Below are 15710 nucleotides of genomic sequence, written 5' to 3' on the forward strand. Positions count from 1 at the left end.
GTTGCTGTGGTCACTGCTGCAGGGGCACAGAGTTGTCACTGGGGTGCCGCCCGAAGACGCCCGTGCCCCCCATAGCCCCCCAGTCCGGCTAACCCTCTTCCTGCCCCTGTCCCCAAGCCCTCCTCCAGCCCTGGCACTCACACGTTGGGCACCCCAATTGCCCCACCCCGGCTCCCCCATTCCCCATCCCGACACTGCAACAGCACAGCCCGGTCCCTTCGCGTTTTCCTGAAGCCCCCCAAGCCCCAAACCAACCCCATATTGCTCTCCTGCCCCACTTTCCCTCCCCCACACGCCCCATGTCCCCTCCCAACCACCCATATCCCAACCCGGCACCGCCATGTCCCTCTCCCGGCCCTCCTGTTCCCACTACCGACCCCCTATAACCTCTTCCCTGTCTCCCTTGCTGCCCTCCGCTGCTTCTCCCCGGTGCCCCCAGCCCGCACCCCCAGCCGCTCCCCGTTCCACCCCCGCCCCGAGTAGCCCCATTCCCCTCATTCCCCCCGTTCCCCCCGGAGTCCCTCGCCCCGTACCCTCCGGCTGCTCCCGCTCCGCTGCCCCTGCTGCGCCCTGGCCCCCCCGCCCGGCGCTATTTTTACCCGGCAGGGGCAGGTGCCGCCTTCACTCACCGCCCACCCGCGGGGCACGCGTGGGGCCGGGCCGGACACCCGGGCACGGATGGGGAGGGGGAACACGCCGACAGTCCCACCCGGACAGCGGCGACACCCCAAAGCAACCCACGTGGGGGGGGGACCGAACCCGTGCCGTGTGACCCGAGTGGCACAGGGGACACGGACACTGCGCAGGGACAGGGAGACTTGGGGGTCACACGGGCGAGGTGGGGAGCACAGACACGCGGGGGTGTACGGGGGACACACGGGACGTGGGGAACGCGGGGGGAACAGATTCCCGGAGGGCAATGGGGGACACAGGTCACAAGGGGACAGCCCGGGTAGGACGGCGGGACACAGGACCCAGCGAGGCGAGGAACAGGGGGCACAGAGGGTGAGAATGAGAGGGAGGGACCCGAAGCCCCCCGGCCATGCCCGGGTGAGGTCGCGGGGTTGACCACGCCCCTTCTGTCTGACCACGCCCTTTCCCAGTGACCACGCCCCCTTCGGGGCAAAGGCCGAGCCCAGTGCGCGCTCTGCCACCCCCTCCCGCCGCTCTACCGAGGCCACGCCCCGTTGCTGGGACCAATCAGCGGCAGAGATGCACCCGTGGTCCCGCCTCTTCCTGCACGCGATTGGTCGGAGCCGGCTGGGGGCGGGAGCGGCGCGCGGGTGGGCGGAAGCGCGGCGCCCACGTGGTTCCTGCAGGGAGCCGCCGCCGGGTCCCGAGCAGAGAGGGACCGTGAGGGTCCAACGGGGCAGATCCGAGCGGGGTCGGGCCTAGAGGGACCGTGATCGGGTCTGGGACCGAGCGGGGCCGGTGCTGGCCGCCATGGATCCGCTGCGGGCTCAGCAGCTGGCGGCCGAACTGGAGGTTGAGATGATGGCCGACATGTACAATCGGTGCGGCCCGCCGGGAGGGGGCATTGGGGGTGTTGGGGTACCGGGGGCGGTCCGCGGCTTGGGGGACAATAGCGGGTGTCAGACGCACTGGGGAACCCTGGGTGCTGGGGTTGTAGGGGAATGCAGGGGGTCCTAGGAGATACCCGGGAAATGGAGGGGGGGAACCGGAGATGCCTGAGGATGGGGGACGGTGAGGGGTCCAAGGGGTGCCCGGATGGCGATGACGGGGGACACTGGGCTTGTTGGGGTGCAGAGTACGGGGTTCCGGTCGGTGATAATAGGGGTACAGGAGGGGTTGGGGTGCCAAGGCTTGGGGTGCTGGGGATGGCGATAACGGGGTTACGGGAGGTGCTGAGATGCCGGGCTGGGTCTCGGGGGTGGCCATGGCGGGGTACAGGGTGTGCTGGGGTGCGGGGCCGGGTCCTGGGTGGCGCGGGGCTCAGGCGCGGTGCGGTCCATGCAGGATGACCCAGGCGTGCCACCGCAAGTGCGTCCCCCCGCACTACAAGGAGTCGGAGCTGTCCAAAGGGGAATGCGTGTGCCTGGACCGCTGCGTCGCCAAGTACCTGGAGGTGCACGAGCGAATGGGCAAGAAGCTGACGGAGCTGTCGCTGCAGGACGAGGAGCTTCTCAAGCGAATGCAGCAGGGCACCGGCACTGCCTGAGCCCCCACCCCGCACCCCAATAAACCTGGGGCGTCTACTGTGTTCCCCTCGCCCCCCAAACCCACCCTGTGGCCGTGTGTTGGGGTACGTGGTGCTCGTGGTTGCTGCTGCTGGGAGCTCCCCTTGCTGTCCCCAGCTGCCACGTGCCGTGTCCTTGTGGGGGGCACCCCTGGGTGCCCCTCCCGGCTGGGCCCAGCCCGTGTAATCTCCTGGATTAGGCAGAGCTGGGCTGAGCCCCTTGTAATCCCCAGTGGGGTGGGACAGGGCTCAGCCCCTCCCTGTCTGTCTGTGCCGAGGGTCACCAGAGGGGACAGTCGGGTCCCTGCACAGGGACGCAGCGCTGGAGGGGCAGGGCACAGGGACACCCCCAGGACACCCAGCCCCAGTTGAGGATACACGGATGGGACCGTGTGGGGACATCCCAGGGACATCTCTGCCAGGGCAAAGACCACGTGGGGACAGCCAGAGAACCGCAGGGGAGGGGGCATGAGGGACAGCCACGTGGGGACAGTCTGCACACATACAGACAGACACCCCTACCCACCCCCGGGGACAGCTGCAGGGGACAAGGGAGCCGAGGCACACGGGCACCCAGGGAGTTACACCCGCTGAGGGACACCTGCCGAGGGGCAGCCCGGGGATGTCACACACCCAGAGGGACAGAGGGCAGGGGGCGGGCCGTGTCCCTGCTCCCACAGCCCGGCAGCGTGTGCTCCATCTGTGTGCTAGCGCCTGCGGGAAGTGGGTCAGGCTGTGCAGGGCGCGGGTGATGGCGCGGGGGTGGATCCGCACCCCGCGGCTCCCGTGACACCCGCCAGCACTCTGCGAGGGGTGCGGGGTGTCGGCGTCACGGGAGCCCGCGTGTCACCGGCCCCGCGGCGGCGCTGGGTGTGTGGCACCTCTCGGGGGGTGCGTGTGGCCCCACACCCCGCGGGGGGTGTCCGTCTGTCCCCCCCGCAGCGCCCTGCACGCCTCGCTGCCCTGCCACCCGCCGCTCCCATCAATATTTCAGGAGCGGCAGGCGGTGACCTGGAACGGCAGCGGCCCATCCACAGCAGCCAGGCCCCGCTCTCCCAAAATAAGACCATTTTTAATAAATAATTTCCCACCTTTTGGTTCCTGTTGGGGGTTTTTCCCGCTCAGGATGGGAGGGGACCCCCTTCTGCATCCTGCGGCCCCCACCCGCCGACTGTTCCCCACAGTTCTTGAGGCCTCCCCCGGGGACAAGGGGGGCACGGGCGCCCCGAGGAGCCGGGACCCCCTGGGGCGCCGAGGGGGGCTCAGAGTCGGGGCAGGATCAGAGCCAGGAGGGGCAGGAGGACGGGGGGCCGGTGGGGCACGGCGGTGGCCATGGGGGCACAGGGGTCATGGGGGCAGCTGGCGTCCTCGGGGGGCCCGCGGGAGTCACGGGACGGGGGGGGGCGGCCGGGGCTGGGATCCCCGCAGGTCGTGGGGGGGCAGCCCGTCGCGGTAGAAGGCAGAGGGCGGCGCGGCCGGGAGGGTGCCCGGACGACCCAGCGCCCGCCCCGGGGTGCCCATCACCGCCACCCCATTGCCGCCGCCGCCGTTGCCATCTTCCATCTCCTCGCCTTCGTCGTCATCGTCCTCGGGGCAGGCGTCGAAGTCGCGGGGGCGGAGGTGGCGCAGGTCGGTGCCGCGGCGGTGCGGGGGGCTGGCGCACGGTACCGGGGAGCTGGAGACGCGTGTGCGGCGGAACCAGGCCCAGAGCGGGCGCGCACGGCAGTCGCAGGCCCAGGGGTTGGCGTTGAGGCGCAGGAACTGCAGCGAGGGCAGCGCAGCCAGCGGGTCCCCGGGCAGGGCCACCAGGCTGTTGTTGAACAGGTAGAGGATGGTGAGGCGCGCCAGCCCCCCGAAGGCGCGGCGGTGGATGGCTGCCAGCCGGTTGGCGTGCAGCAGCAGGCGGTCCAGGCTCGACAGCCCCCGGAAGACGCCCTCCGACAGCGCCCGCAGCCGGTTGCCGTGCAGGAAGAGGTGGCTTAGGTTGGCCAGGTCGGCAAAGAGGTCGTCCTGCAGGGAATGGGAGAGGGGTGGGCGTGGGGTGGGGTCCACAGTGCAGTTCTGCCTGGTGGGCATCACCTAGAGAGTCCCTGATATGGGCCCCACCGCCCTGCCATGGGTCCTAGTCCTGCCAGCATCACCAGTCACCCTCTCCTCTATCCCTGCTCCATGAACATTATGGAAGACCTTGTCCCATGTCCCTGCCGTGCTGGTGTCACCCACGGTCCTGCCCCACGGCCATCACCCTGCTCTCTCAGCATCTCCTGGCCCTGTCAGCATCACCTCGTCCCACATCCTGTCTCCATGGGTTGTCACCCGTTACCCTGCCTGGTCCCACCCATCGCCCACCACCCCACCTCACCCACCTGGAGGTAGAGCAGCCCGTTCTCCTGCAGGTAGAGGTACTGGAGGCTGCGGAGGCCGCGGAAGATGCCGCTGGGCAGGCTGGCCAGCCGGCACCGGTACAGGTGCAGGGCCTGGAGGCGGTGGAGGCCGTGGAAGGTGTCGGGGGCCAGGACGCGGAGGTGCGGGTTGTCACCCAGGTCGAGCTCCTCCAGGGCGGGCAGGTGGCGGAAGGTGCCCGGCTGGATGGAGGAGATGTTGTTGGAGTAGAGCCAGAGGGTGACGGTGCTGGGCCCGAAGGTGCCCGCCCGCAGCGCCCCGATGACGTTGTTCTGCAGGAAGAGGCGGCGGGCGCCGGGCGGGAGCCCCGCGGGCACCGAGGAGAAGTTGTTGGCCTGGCAGCTGACGGTGGGCGGCGAGACGTAGCAGGTGCAGAGCGCGGGGCAGGCGGGAGCCCCGCCGGGCACCCACACCAGCGCCGCCAGCAGCAGCAGGGCCGCCGGGCGCCCGCCTGAGGGCACAGCGGGGCGTCAGCGCGGGGCACCGCGCGTCCCCGACCCCCGCGCCGCCGCCGCCCGCCCCCCGCAGCCCCCCGGCAACCGCGGCCCACAGAGCCCCCCGGGGCCGTGCCCACCCTGTCATCGAGCCGTGGCTCCTTGGGAGAGTCCCAAGGTCCTGATCATTCCATAGGGTTGGGCGCCCCAAGGAGGCCCCCAGGACTGTACCCACCCTTAGGGCCATGGTTTCCCTGGAGAATCCCAAGGTCATGACAACCCCGTGGGGCTGGGCTCTCCTAGAAGCCCTCCAAAGCCATGCCAGCTCCATAGGGCCATGGATCCCGAGGAGAGTGCCAAGGTCATCACCACCCCGTAGGGATGGACACCCCGAGGTGGGCACTGTGCTCACCCACACGGCCACGGCCCCCTAGGAGATCCCTAGGACCACAGTCCCCGAGGAGAATTCCAAGGTCATGACCACCAATAGCACTGAGCACCCCTTGCAGCCCCCAGACCCAGACCAGCCCAAGGGACTGTGCTCCCCAGAGACCCCCCCAGGGCTATGCTGCTGCACAGCACCATGGATGGGCACCCCAAAAAGTGTCTGTCCACCTGCGACCTCCTGGGGTCGTTCCTGCCACTGGGGCCGTGCTCCCCAGGGACCCCCGAAGCTCTCTGACCCCCCTGCCGTGGCCACACTCCTGCGGGACCATGCCAGCCCCACGGTCCACCAGAACTCCTCACAGGGCCACAGACCCCTAGGACCCCCCTCACCCCAATCTGGGGGGGGGTCCGTGCCCCCTCCCCAAACGGGGCGGTGCCACGTGCGCGCGTGCCGCGGCCACGTGTGGGGCGGGGCACGCGTGGGCGCGGGCTGACGACACGCGCCGCCGCTCCGGGTGTTCAGCATCCCCCCCTTCTTCCCCCCCCCACCCGTGTCCATCCCCCCCCTCAGGCTGCAACCCGAGAGCTTCATCCATAATTCAGCCCGGCGGCCTGGATCCACGCCCGGGGATGCGTGGATGCGCCCAGTCGCCGCTACCGGGGGAGGGGAGAGGAAGGAGGGGGGCGGTGGGACCCTCCGGTGCCACCGGAGGTCACACCGGAGATGCACCGAGGGGTCCCACCGCCCCCTTCCCTCCCTTCCCCTCTGCCGGTGCTCCACGAGTTGGGGGGGTACCCACCCCCCACCCACCCACGGAGGCGTCCGGCGCATCTGCTCAGCGCCGCCCCCCTCCCCCGGCGCCCCGTGCCGGCGTGCGCCCCCCACCCGCGTCCCATCTGTCACTCCCCCACGCCGCGGGCTGACTCAGTTGGGAGCTGAAGTCACCGGTTCTCAGCTTCCCCCCTCCCCGGGTGCCAAACCCCCCCACCCCGGTACTTGCGGGTACCCCACAGACCCGCGGCACCCACCCGCGGGGTGACCCAGGCACTCCCGGCTCCCCGGCGGTGCCCACATTGTGAATTGTGGGGCGTCTCCATGCCGGGCTGGAGGTCCGGGAGTGGCACCGCGTAGCCCTTGGGTCGTGGGGCACACCCCGCTGGGGATCGTGGGGTACCCACACTCCGGGCTGGGGGTCTTGGGGTGGCACCGGGTACCCCGTGGACCGTGGAGCGCCCAGAAGCCGAGCTATGCACGGCGGTGCTGCGGAGGGTGTGCCGGGCTTCGCGGGGCTCCCCCACGCCGTCCGGGGGGGCCCGGGACGGCACCGAGTACCCACGTGTCGTGGGGCACCCCCACGGTGGTCTGGGGGTCCCGGGGTGGCACCGGATACCCCGAGGATCACGAGACAGCCACACTTCGGGCTGGGCTGGCAGCAGGCACCTCGTGGCTCGGAGGCACCCTCGCGTCAGCAGTCGGGGGTCGCGGGAGACTCAACCTGGGATGCCCCGACACTGCGCCCCCACGCCGGGCTGTGCGTTCCGGGGCGACCCCGGGGTCCCCGCGCACCCCGGGGCTCCCCACGCACCCCGGGGCACCCGCACCCCGAGCGCCGCGGGGCACCCCGAGCCGGGACCGAGGTCTCCGGGTGACACCCCAGGGTTCACCCGACACCCGTGGGACCCCGCCCGACCCCGCGCCTACCTGGGGGCAGGTCCCGAGCCGTGGGGGGCCGCATGGTGGGGCGGCCGCTCAGGCGCTGCCCACCCGCGGGGTCATGGCCGGTGCCGGGGGGGCTGCTCGCCCCCTTCGCCCCCGCCGCGCCGCCGGGAGCAGCAGCCGCCGCCGCCCCGGGGCATGGCACGGGTGGGCTCGGGCTCGGGCACGGGTGGGCTCGGCGCGGCGCTGCCCGCGGCTCCGTGGGGCTGAGCCCTCCCCGCGCCGCGCCTTATCCCGGGGCGGCCGCTCCGCCCCCCGCGCCGGCCCCGCCGCTTAACCCTTCCCGGGCCGGCCCGCCCCAGGCGGGACAGGGGTGGGCGCGGGGACTCCCGGGGGGGACAGTGGGGACAGCGGGGACAGCGCGGGATGCGCCGCGGGCGTTCACGGGGGACACGCCCATCGGGATTCGCAAGGGGGACCCCCAATGGGCGCACCGGGGTGTGATGGGTTCCCCCCATGGGGATAGACGCGGGGCTCGCGTGGGGAGCTGTGAGCGAGGGACACAGAGGGTGGTCTCCGTCCGTCCGTCCGTGCGTCTGTCCGTCCGTCCCTCCCTCCCTTTGTCCCGCGCTCCCTGGACCGGCCCCGGGCTCTGGTGCCCCCACGGACGGCGGGACCCCGCGGGGCTGCCCCCGGGGCGGGTGCGGCGGGGCCGGGGGTCCCGCTCCCAGCGACCCGCCGGGAGGGCGCGGGGGGCGGCGGTGCGCGCACCCACGCGGGACCGCGGCGCTGTTCGCGGTGCCGGCCCGGCGCTGTCCGTGGTGCCGCCGCTGCCCTGCCCGTCCCGGGGCAGAGCGGGTGGCGGCGGTGCGGGAAGCACCGGCCCCGCTCGGGCCCCACGCCGGTGCCGCGCGTGGGGGGGGACGCGTGGCCGCGCGGGCTGCGGCGGCACCGGCTGGCACCGGCGCGTGTTTGCGGCGCCGTCTCCGGCGAGCGAAATGCCACAAGCTGGTGCGGCGGCACCCGTGGGAGGGGGCGTGGGCGGCGCGGGGCTGACTCAGGGGCCGCCATCCGCTCCCCCCGCCCGTGCCCCCAGCCCGGCCGCGGAGTTCCTCGGCCGGACAGCGCTGGTGTGGCCAGGGGAGGGGAGCCCGCCCTGGGGGGGCTGTGGGTGCTGGTGCCCACCCGCCTGGGGAGCTGGAGACAGGGGGGATGGACGGACGGATGGAAGGAGGGGACAGGCGGGTGGACAGAGAGGTGGGGGATGGATTGATGGACATAAGGAGAGAAGGACAGATGGACAGCCAGATGTACGGAGAAAATCTGGAGACGGGGTGGACGAGTGGAAGATGAGAGGACAGACAGATGGACGAGTGGAAGGAAGGGCAGATTATGGGCAGCTGGATGGTTGTGGGATGGATGGGATGGATAGAGTTGTGGTTGGAGTGGGACAGATGGACAGGGACAGATAGACGGATGATGGACAGATGGATGGGTGATAGACAGATGGATGGGTGATGGACAGATGGACGGGTGATGAGCAGACAGAAGGGCAGCTGGCAGAACAGATGAGAGGTTGGAGCAGTGGGGACAGGTGGGGACAGACCAGGTGTCTGCAAGCACTGGTGGATGGACCGAGGGACAGAGGAGAGGATGTGGCCGAGAGGACGGTGACGGGAGGGACGGGAGTGTCCTGGGTGGGGCGAAGGCAGGGATGGGGGACCAGGCACAGGCAGGGGACACAGCACAACAGAGCGGGGTGGGAACGGGAATAGGAATGGCTCTGGGATGGCACAGCTGGAGCGGCCCAGGGATAGCCCAAGGTTAGCCCTGGGGTGTCCAGGAATGGCCTAAGGGGGGACCCAAGCACCCCTGAGAGCTGGCCCAAGAGTGACCAGAAGGGTGATCCAAGGCCCGAGGGTGGTGCCAGCAGGAGCGCACCCTGGGGACACCAGGCAAGGTGTCACACCAGGTAAGGTGTCACACCTGGAGACGCCGAGGGCGGCACCCGCGGGGGGCGCAGGGGCGGCACCGGGGAAGGGCTCCGTGCCGGGACGGCCCCTCCTGGGCGGACCCGCGGGTGACCGCGGCCGCTCCACCGAGGCCGCCTCCCGCACCCCCGCGAACCGCCGCGCCCAGGGGCGGGGCCCGCCCGGCCGCTCCGCCCGCCGCGGGGGGGGCGCGGCATCGGGGGCAGCGCGGGAGCATCGGGAGCACCGGGGACGCCGGGGCGGGGAGAGCCCGCTCCTCTCCCCGCCGGGCCGGGCGGGAGGCGGTGAGCGGCGCGGGGATGCGGCGGGAGGAGCCCGGATGGACACGGAGCGGCTGCGGGAGGGGGGTTGTGACCGGGAGAAAGGGGAGACGGAGGGCCCTGAGCCTGTGCTCTGCCGGGCTGGGCTCGGCGTGGACGCCATGCGGACGTCCGGGGTATTCGGGGCGGCGCCGGGGGCGCGCGTGGCCGAGCGGCGGGGCTGAGTCGGCCCCGCGGCCGTGGGGCAGGCTCGGGGGGATGGCACGGCGGGGCCCCACGGCTGCCCAGCCCCGGCACCACGCGTGTGTCCCCCCGCAACACGTGTGCGGGGCAAGTCCCCGCGGCCGGAGCTGGCCACCCCAGATCAGCCCCTCCCGCGGGGGGCAGCGGGGTGGGGAGGGGGCCCCAGCCCTTTGGCAGCCCCCAGAGGCGCTGTGACCTCACCTACCTCCTTCACGGCCCGCGGGGAGCTGGGAGGACGAAGCAGGAAGAGAGGGGACTGAGTCACTGATGCTGTGAACTCCGGCCCGAGCCGCATCCTCCTGCTCCCTCGGGGAGGGCTCACCAGTCTGGGGGCCTCACCAGTATGGGAGGGTCGCTGCTATGGGGACTCACCAGTGTGGCTGGCAGGGACAGCGTGTCCAGGACAGCCCAGGAAGGCTCCGTGGCTGACACCAATAGTGAGTGGCTTGGGGTGCCCAAGGCAGTGACCCCCGCTGCCCCCCAACCTGATGCCACAGCCCCAGCCCTCAAGCTGAGTGGCTAAAAATAGTACAGCTCCCCCCGGGTCTGCCCCCGCTCGGCTCTACCCAGGTTTATCTTTAGCTGCTGGTCACTGTAATAATTATAGCCTCATTACCGGACATTACAGCAGGGCCTGGACAGTGTCACGGTGAGAGCGGCTCGCTGTAGCAGAGCCAGACTGTGTCTGGATGAGCGAGGTGGGGGGACACGGGGGACACTGAACTGGGGGTGATGTGCCCTTGACAGCCAGCTGTGGGTCATGGGAGAGTCCTGACTGCTCATATGGAGTGACCTCTTGTCAGCCCCAGCACGGTGACAGCCCCCAGTACAGTGCAGTGCTTGGGGTGGCAGCATCCCCAGGAGGCATGTCATGGTCCCCAGCAGTGTGAGGGGATTCCTGGAGACGTGACAGGATCCCCAGGGGAGTGCCACGGTCCCAGAGATGTGACAGTGTCCCTGAGAACAGTGCCAGTGTCCCTAAGGGAGGGCCCCATGGGCTGTGTGTCACCGTCCCCTGCAGCGTGCCTGTGTCCCCAGGGATTGTGCCAGCATCTCCAGGAATTCTGCCAGTTTCCCAAGCACTGTGCCAGGCCCCGGGGGTGGGGGTGTGTGTATGTTAGTGTCCCCACGGGGGTGCCAATGTCCCCAGGGGCTGTGCCAGCATCACCAGGAAGAATGCCAGTTTCCCAAGGGCTGTGCCAGGTCCCCAGCAGAGTGCAGGTGTCCCTAGGGTGAGGTGTGTTGTCATGGCACCCCCAGTGCTCACACCAGGGTGTGAAGCAGTGTGCCAGTGTCCCGGTGACTGTGCCAGGTCGCTTAGGGATGCCGATGTCCCTGGGAGGATGTTGGTGCTCCCTGGGGTGTTTTGTCACCAGAGAATTCATCAGGATGCCCAGCAGTGTGCCAGCGTCCCCATGGTTGTCCCAGGTCCTGGGCCAGGCTGGCTCAGGGCAGTAGGGACAGCACAGGGGTGTCCTGCCGCAGTGGGGGGACCGAGCCCCCATCGAGGTCCCCTGGTGCTATCAGGGAGCCCAAGGCACTATGGGGGACCAGCAGCCCGGGGGACCCGCGTGTGCTCCTGGGAGATTAGGGGGAAGTCAGTGGGGGTGAGGAGGTGCATCCCAGCCACGCTGCCTGGGTTCAAACTCCACGGCAGCAGTGAAGGTCGACAGTGGCAACAGGAGGGCCTGGCCTCGTGTAGGTGGGTGAGGGGAGCAGGACGGGAGGCAGCAGGTACCTTGGCAGGTGTGTGCAGGTGTGCATGTCTGTAAAGCTGTGTGTGTGCATGCAGCCACGTGTGTGTGCCTGTAAACAGCAGTGTGCACTTGGCAATGTGTGTGTGCCCATGTATGTGTGTGTGTGTTCCCAAAAATCTGTGTGTGCTCCTGTAAACACAAGTGTGCACCTGTAACTGTGTTTGTGCATATAAACAGCCATGTGCCACATGCCAACAGCTGTCCTGACGTGTGTGAGCCCTGGCTGCTGCAGGGCCCTGCCCTGTGCCCTGGCACATGGGGGGACACTGGTACCAGCCGCTGTGGCCAGGCAGAGCTGGGGTCACGGTGACCTTTGCCCAGGTGGCCACGTGCTGCCATGTGCACCCCAGGCGTCCCTGTGCCAGCATGATGGGTGCCAGCATGGTGTGATGCTCGGCCTTTGTCGCCCACAGACTCGACGAAGACGCCCCAGGCTGGTGACAGCCCAGGCCGGTGGCCACCTGGGCAGGAGACATGGCGGGGGGCGCGGGGCTGGCCAAGCGCCTGGGGACGCTCCTGTCGGGGCTGCTGGAGTGCGGCGCCTTCTGCGGCATCATCTTCGGCTGGGCCTCCCTCGTCTTCGTCCTCAAGGACCTGGGCTACTTCAAGGAGCTGTGCCAGCCCTCTGCCACCCCCAGTCCCAACCTCACCCTGGGGTCTGGTATGGACCCCCACCTGTCCCCATGGTCCCCAGACTCGTGACCCTGCTGTCCTGATGCCCTGTGCTGTCCCATGTTCCCACTGTGCCTATGCCTATGTCTTTGCTGTCTGTAATGTCCTGATGCCCCGCGATGTTCCACGTACTCACCTTCTCCAAGCCCATGTGCCTGCTGTCCATGGCTCCAGTACTGTCATGTCCGTGGTGTCCCCACATGCCCAGTGTCCCCTGCATCTCTGCTGACCTGTGTCTCCGGGTGCCTGCGTCCCCGCACCCCGGTATTCCTGGTGTCCCCATGCCCATGTCTCTGTGTCCCCATGCCCCATTTATGGCCATCGCCAGACTGCAGCGGGCAGGATGAACAGTTCTCCCTGGTCTTCACCATCGGCTCCTTCATGAACAACTTCATGACCTTCCTCATGGGCGTTGTCTTTGACCGCTTTGGCACCACAGCTGCGCGCCTCATTGCCATGTGAGCCCTGCTCTGGGGGGGACATGGGGGACAGGGCTTGGGCCGGGGGGCTGGCAATGGGGTGTTGTTGGGATGGCCTGGCTCCCAAGGGACTGGGGTAGGGGAATCACCCGTGATTCCCAGGATCCCATGCCCATGCGTCACTGCTGTCCCCTTTAGCTCCCTCTACACTGGTGGGACCCTGCTCATCGCCTTCTCCACCCCAGGTGAGACCTTGTGACCAGGGGGTCCCCAGCCCTGGGGGGAACCTCTTTGGTAACCCCTGTTCCCACTGACCCCTGTGTCCCCAGAGACGGCGGTGCTGCTCTTCCCGGCCATGTCCATGCTGTCGGTGGGTGGCATGCTCCTCATCCTCACCAACATGCAGGTGGGTTCCCCCTGCGCCCTGACACCCACGGCAGGACAGCCTGCCCAGCACGGGAGGGCTCTGATGGCACACAGGGGTCTCTCGGTGACAGGTGGGCAACCTGTTCGGGAACTACCGCTCCATCATCATCACCCTCTACAACGGGGCCTTTGACTCCTCCTCCGCCATCTTCCTCATCGTCAAGGTGGGTGCGAGGGACATGGCAGTGGTGGCAGGGGAGGACAGAGCTGAGAACGTCTATGGATGTATTGGGGACACAGTCTGTGACACTGTCGGGGCCACACTTGGGGACAGACCTAGGGCCTGAGCAGTGGGTGGTGGCAGCCACTGTCTGTCCCTGACTGTGTCCTTGTCCCCAGCTGCTGTACGAGCACGGGCTGTCCCTGCGGGCCATGTTCCTCTTCCTGGCAGCCTGCAGTGCCTGGCACCTCCTGCGCACCCTCTTCCTGATGCCACGCACCCGCATCCCCTACCCACTGCCCCCCGACTACAACTACGGGTATGGGGGCGCTGCTTGTGCCCTGCTGGGGCTCTGGGGAGAGGGGAGGCAGGGTCCCACCCTGTGGGCAGCGGGTCCTGTCACCTGGGCAGGCAGACACAGGGTGACACAGGCGCTGCCACAGTCTGCAGTGCCCGGGCCGCTCCCGCTCCTACCGAACACACAAGGACAAGCAGCCCCCGGGAGAGGCCGGACCCGAGGAGACACCCCTGGAACCCCCTATAGCTCGAGGTGCCGGGAGGGGGAATCTGCTCGGGATGGGAATGGGGGGGGTGGGGCTTATATTTGGGGAGGGGCTTGGACGGCCAGGTGGGCTGTGGGCGGTGCTATGTAAATGAGGAGTGTGACCTGAGCGTGATGTGTTGGAGGGCAACATTCTGTATGCAAATTAAGGGGCGTGGTATTCTGATGGAGGGCGTGGTTTAATGGGTGTGGCTGGAGGACAGACAGCTGTATGCAAATGAAGGGTGCTGGGTGTGGCGGTGTGTGGGTGTGGTCAGAGGGTGGGAACGGTGACACATCTGAATGGACAGGGTCATGCAGGCGGCTGTGAGGCCCCAGTGGGTGGCAGGGACAAGGTGGCTGTGGTCTGTATGGGGGGTGTGTCTGTATGCGCCCCGCCCTGACACTTGCACAGGTGGGGACGCCCCCGGCACGCCGTTCCGGGCCTGCGCCTGCTCCTGGCTCTTCGCCTGGCACGTAGCCTGGCTCTCGGTGATGCAGCTGCGCCACTACCTGTTCATTGGCACCCTCAACCCGCAGCTGGAGCACCTGGCGCAGGGAGACCATGCTCTGGGTAAGGCATGGTGGGGGGGAGACACGGCGGGGACCCCCGGGGCTGGCCCCGCCCGCCTGACGCTGTCCCCTCCCCCACAGTGAGCACCTACACCAACGCCTTCGCCTTCACCCAGCTCTGCGGGGTGCTCTGTGCCCCCTGGAACGGCCTCATCCTCGACCGGCACAAGCGGGGAAAGGGGCCCCGCCCTGAGGGTAACTATCCCCCCACCCCAAGGGCAATTGAGCCCCCAGCCCCATGCCCCGAGGATAAATGACCCCCACGGCCCTCCACCCCAAGTGGAAGCACTCCTTGGCCCCGCACTATGGGGTAACCACCCCTCCCAGTCCTTTGGTCACTGTCCCCTATGCCCTCATTGCTGCCACCATCACTGTGCCCTAGCCTGTGGCACCTGGAGAAGGGACCGTGTTCCCATGCCCTGACCCCATGCCCACAGGGGTCCTGGCCTCGCTGGCAGACCTGCGCTCGGCGGTGCTGTCGCTGGTGGTGACGGTGGCACAGTGCCTGCTGTTCTCTGTGTTTGCCGCCGTGCCCGTCCTGCCCGTCCAGTTCGGCACCTTCGTGCTGCAGGTCATCAGCCGCTCCTTCCTGTACGGCGGCAACGCCGCCTTCCTGGCCATCGCGTGAGTGGGGACAGCCACGGCCACCGGGGACAAACGGTTCAGGAAGGCAGGGGGTGGTGACACGGGCATTGTGGGTGTGGCAGGGGACAGCGTGGCATGGGCAGGATGGGGTAGCAGGGGATGACGGTGGGGCTGGAGCGTGGCAGGTGGCATGGTGGAGGTGTCAGGGGTCAGGGGATCGGCGTGGGGCTGTCAGGGGCTCAGGTGCCAGGAGTGTGCCAGGAGATGCCCGTTGGTGATGTGGATGTCTGGCAGGTTCCCCCCGCAGCACTTTGGGAAGCTCTACGGGCTGGCCATGGCACTGTCGGCGCTGGTGGCCCTGTTGCAGTACCCCTGCGTCGCCCTGGTGCAGGGGCCACTCCAGGGGGACCCCTTCTATGTGAGTGTGCCCTGTGGCTCCACAGGGAAATGGGGGTCCTGCCCTGGGAGGGAAGGGGTCTTGCCACATGGGGAAACAGGGGTCTCATCCCATAGGAAAATGGGGATCCTGGTCCTGCCTCATGGGGAAATGGGGATGCTGGCCTGGGAAGGATGGCGTTCTTACCCCAGGAGGGATGGGGTCTTATGCCATGAGAAATGGGGATCCTGCACCAGGGAGGGATGAGTGTCCTGCTCCTGGGGAGGTGGAGGTGCTGTCCCAAGTGTCCTGGAGGGATGTTCTGGACAGCTCCCCAGCCCCCTGCCTCTTTCCCTCTGCAGATGAACTTGGGGCTCATCGCCGTGGTGCTGGTGGCCTTTGTCAGCCCTGTGGTGGTGGCTCGCGAGTGCCAGCGGCGAGCCAAGGAGTTGGGGATGGCTGGCACCCCCCTGGCAGCCCCCCCCAGCACTGAGATCCACGCTGAGACCCCACACTGAGCCCCACACCCAGCACCCCATTTTTGTACCAGCCTGAGGGTGCTGTGCCAGTGGGGTGGGGAGGTTGGGGATAATAAACATCGCTGTCCCCTCCATTTTCTGTGCTGCCCC

The 15710-nt window shown here is 68.7% G+C and overlaps 4 protein-coding genes across 5 annotated transcripts; 2 read left to right on the top strand and 2 right to left on the bottom strand.

Annotated features, from left to right (window-relative positions):
* The first annotated feature begins 1274 nt into the window (after nt 1–1274).
* On the top strand, nt 1275–2243 carry TIMM10 (translocase of inner mitochondrial membrane 10). Its single transcript, XM_033061853.1, has 2 exons — nt 1275–1514; nt 1978–2243. Exons 1-2 carry the CDS (start codon nt 1444–1446, stop codon nt 2177–2179), a joined length of 273 nt encoding a protein of 90 aa, XP_032917744.1. The 5' UTR covers nt 1275–1443; the 3' UTR covers nt 2180–2243.
* Nucleotides 2244–3250: 1007 nt separating this feature from the next.
* RTN4RL2 (reticulon 4 receptor like 2) lies at nt 3251–5281 on the bottom strand. The gene is given in 4 exon segments (XM_033062797.1): nt 3251–3600; nt 3602–4207; nt 4564–5051; nt 5266–5281. Coding segments are annotated over 4 exon segments (1251 nt in total). The 3' UTR covers nt 3251–3459.
* Nucleotides 5282–7519: 2238 nt separating this feature from the next.
* Nucleotides 7520–9492, bottom strand: LOC116997720 (basic salivary proline-rich protein 1-like). Its single transcript, XM_033062798.1, has 2 exons — nt 9065–9492; nt 7520–8267 (listed from the first exon to the last, which is right to left on the bottom strand). The coding sequence occupies exons 1-2, from the start codon at nt 9490–9492 to the stop codon at nt 7520–7522; spliced, it is 1176 nt and encodes a 391-aa protein (XP_032918689.1).
* On the top strand, nt 9265–15694 carry SLC43A3 (solute carrier family 43 member 3). 2 transcript variants are annotated; one of them, XM_033061845.2, is made up of 13 exons: nt 9265–9353; nt 11743–11990; nt 12330–12459; nt 12619–12665; nt 12750–12826; nt 12918–13010; nt 13186–13325; nt 13450–13556; nt 13963–14121; nt 14202–14315; nt 14558–14744; nt 15000–15123; nt 15444–15694. In XM_033061845.2, exons 2-13 carry the CDS (start codon nt 11804–11806, stop codon nt 15597–15599), a joined length of 1521 nt encoding a protein of 506 aa, XP_032917736.1. In that variant the 5' UTR covers nt 9265–9353; nt 11743–11803; the 3' UTR covers nt 15600–15694. The 2 variants fall into 2 exon arrangements, with proteins under 2 accessions (XP_032917736.1, XP_032917737.1); XM_033061846.2 differs by lacking the exon at nt 9265–9353 and adding an exon at nt 11230–11318.
* Nucleotides 15695–15710: the final 16 nt, after the last annotated feature.

Source organism: Catharus ustulatus, chromosome 6, assembly GCF_009819885.2.
Source record: "Catharus ustulatus isolate bCatUst1 chromosome 6, bCatUst1.pri.v2, whole genome shotgun sequence".
NCBI classification, from domain to species: Eukaryota; Metazoa; Chordata; class Aves; order Passeriformes; family Turdidae; genus Catharus; species Catharus ustulatus.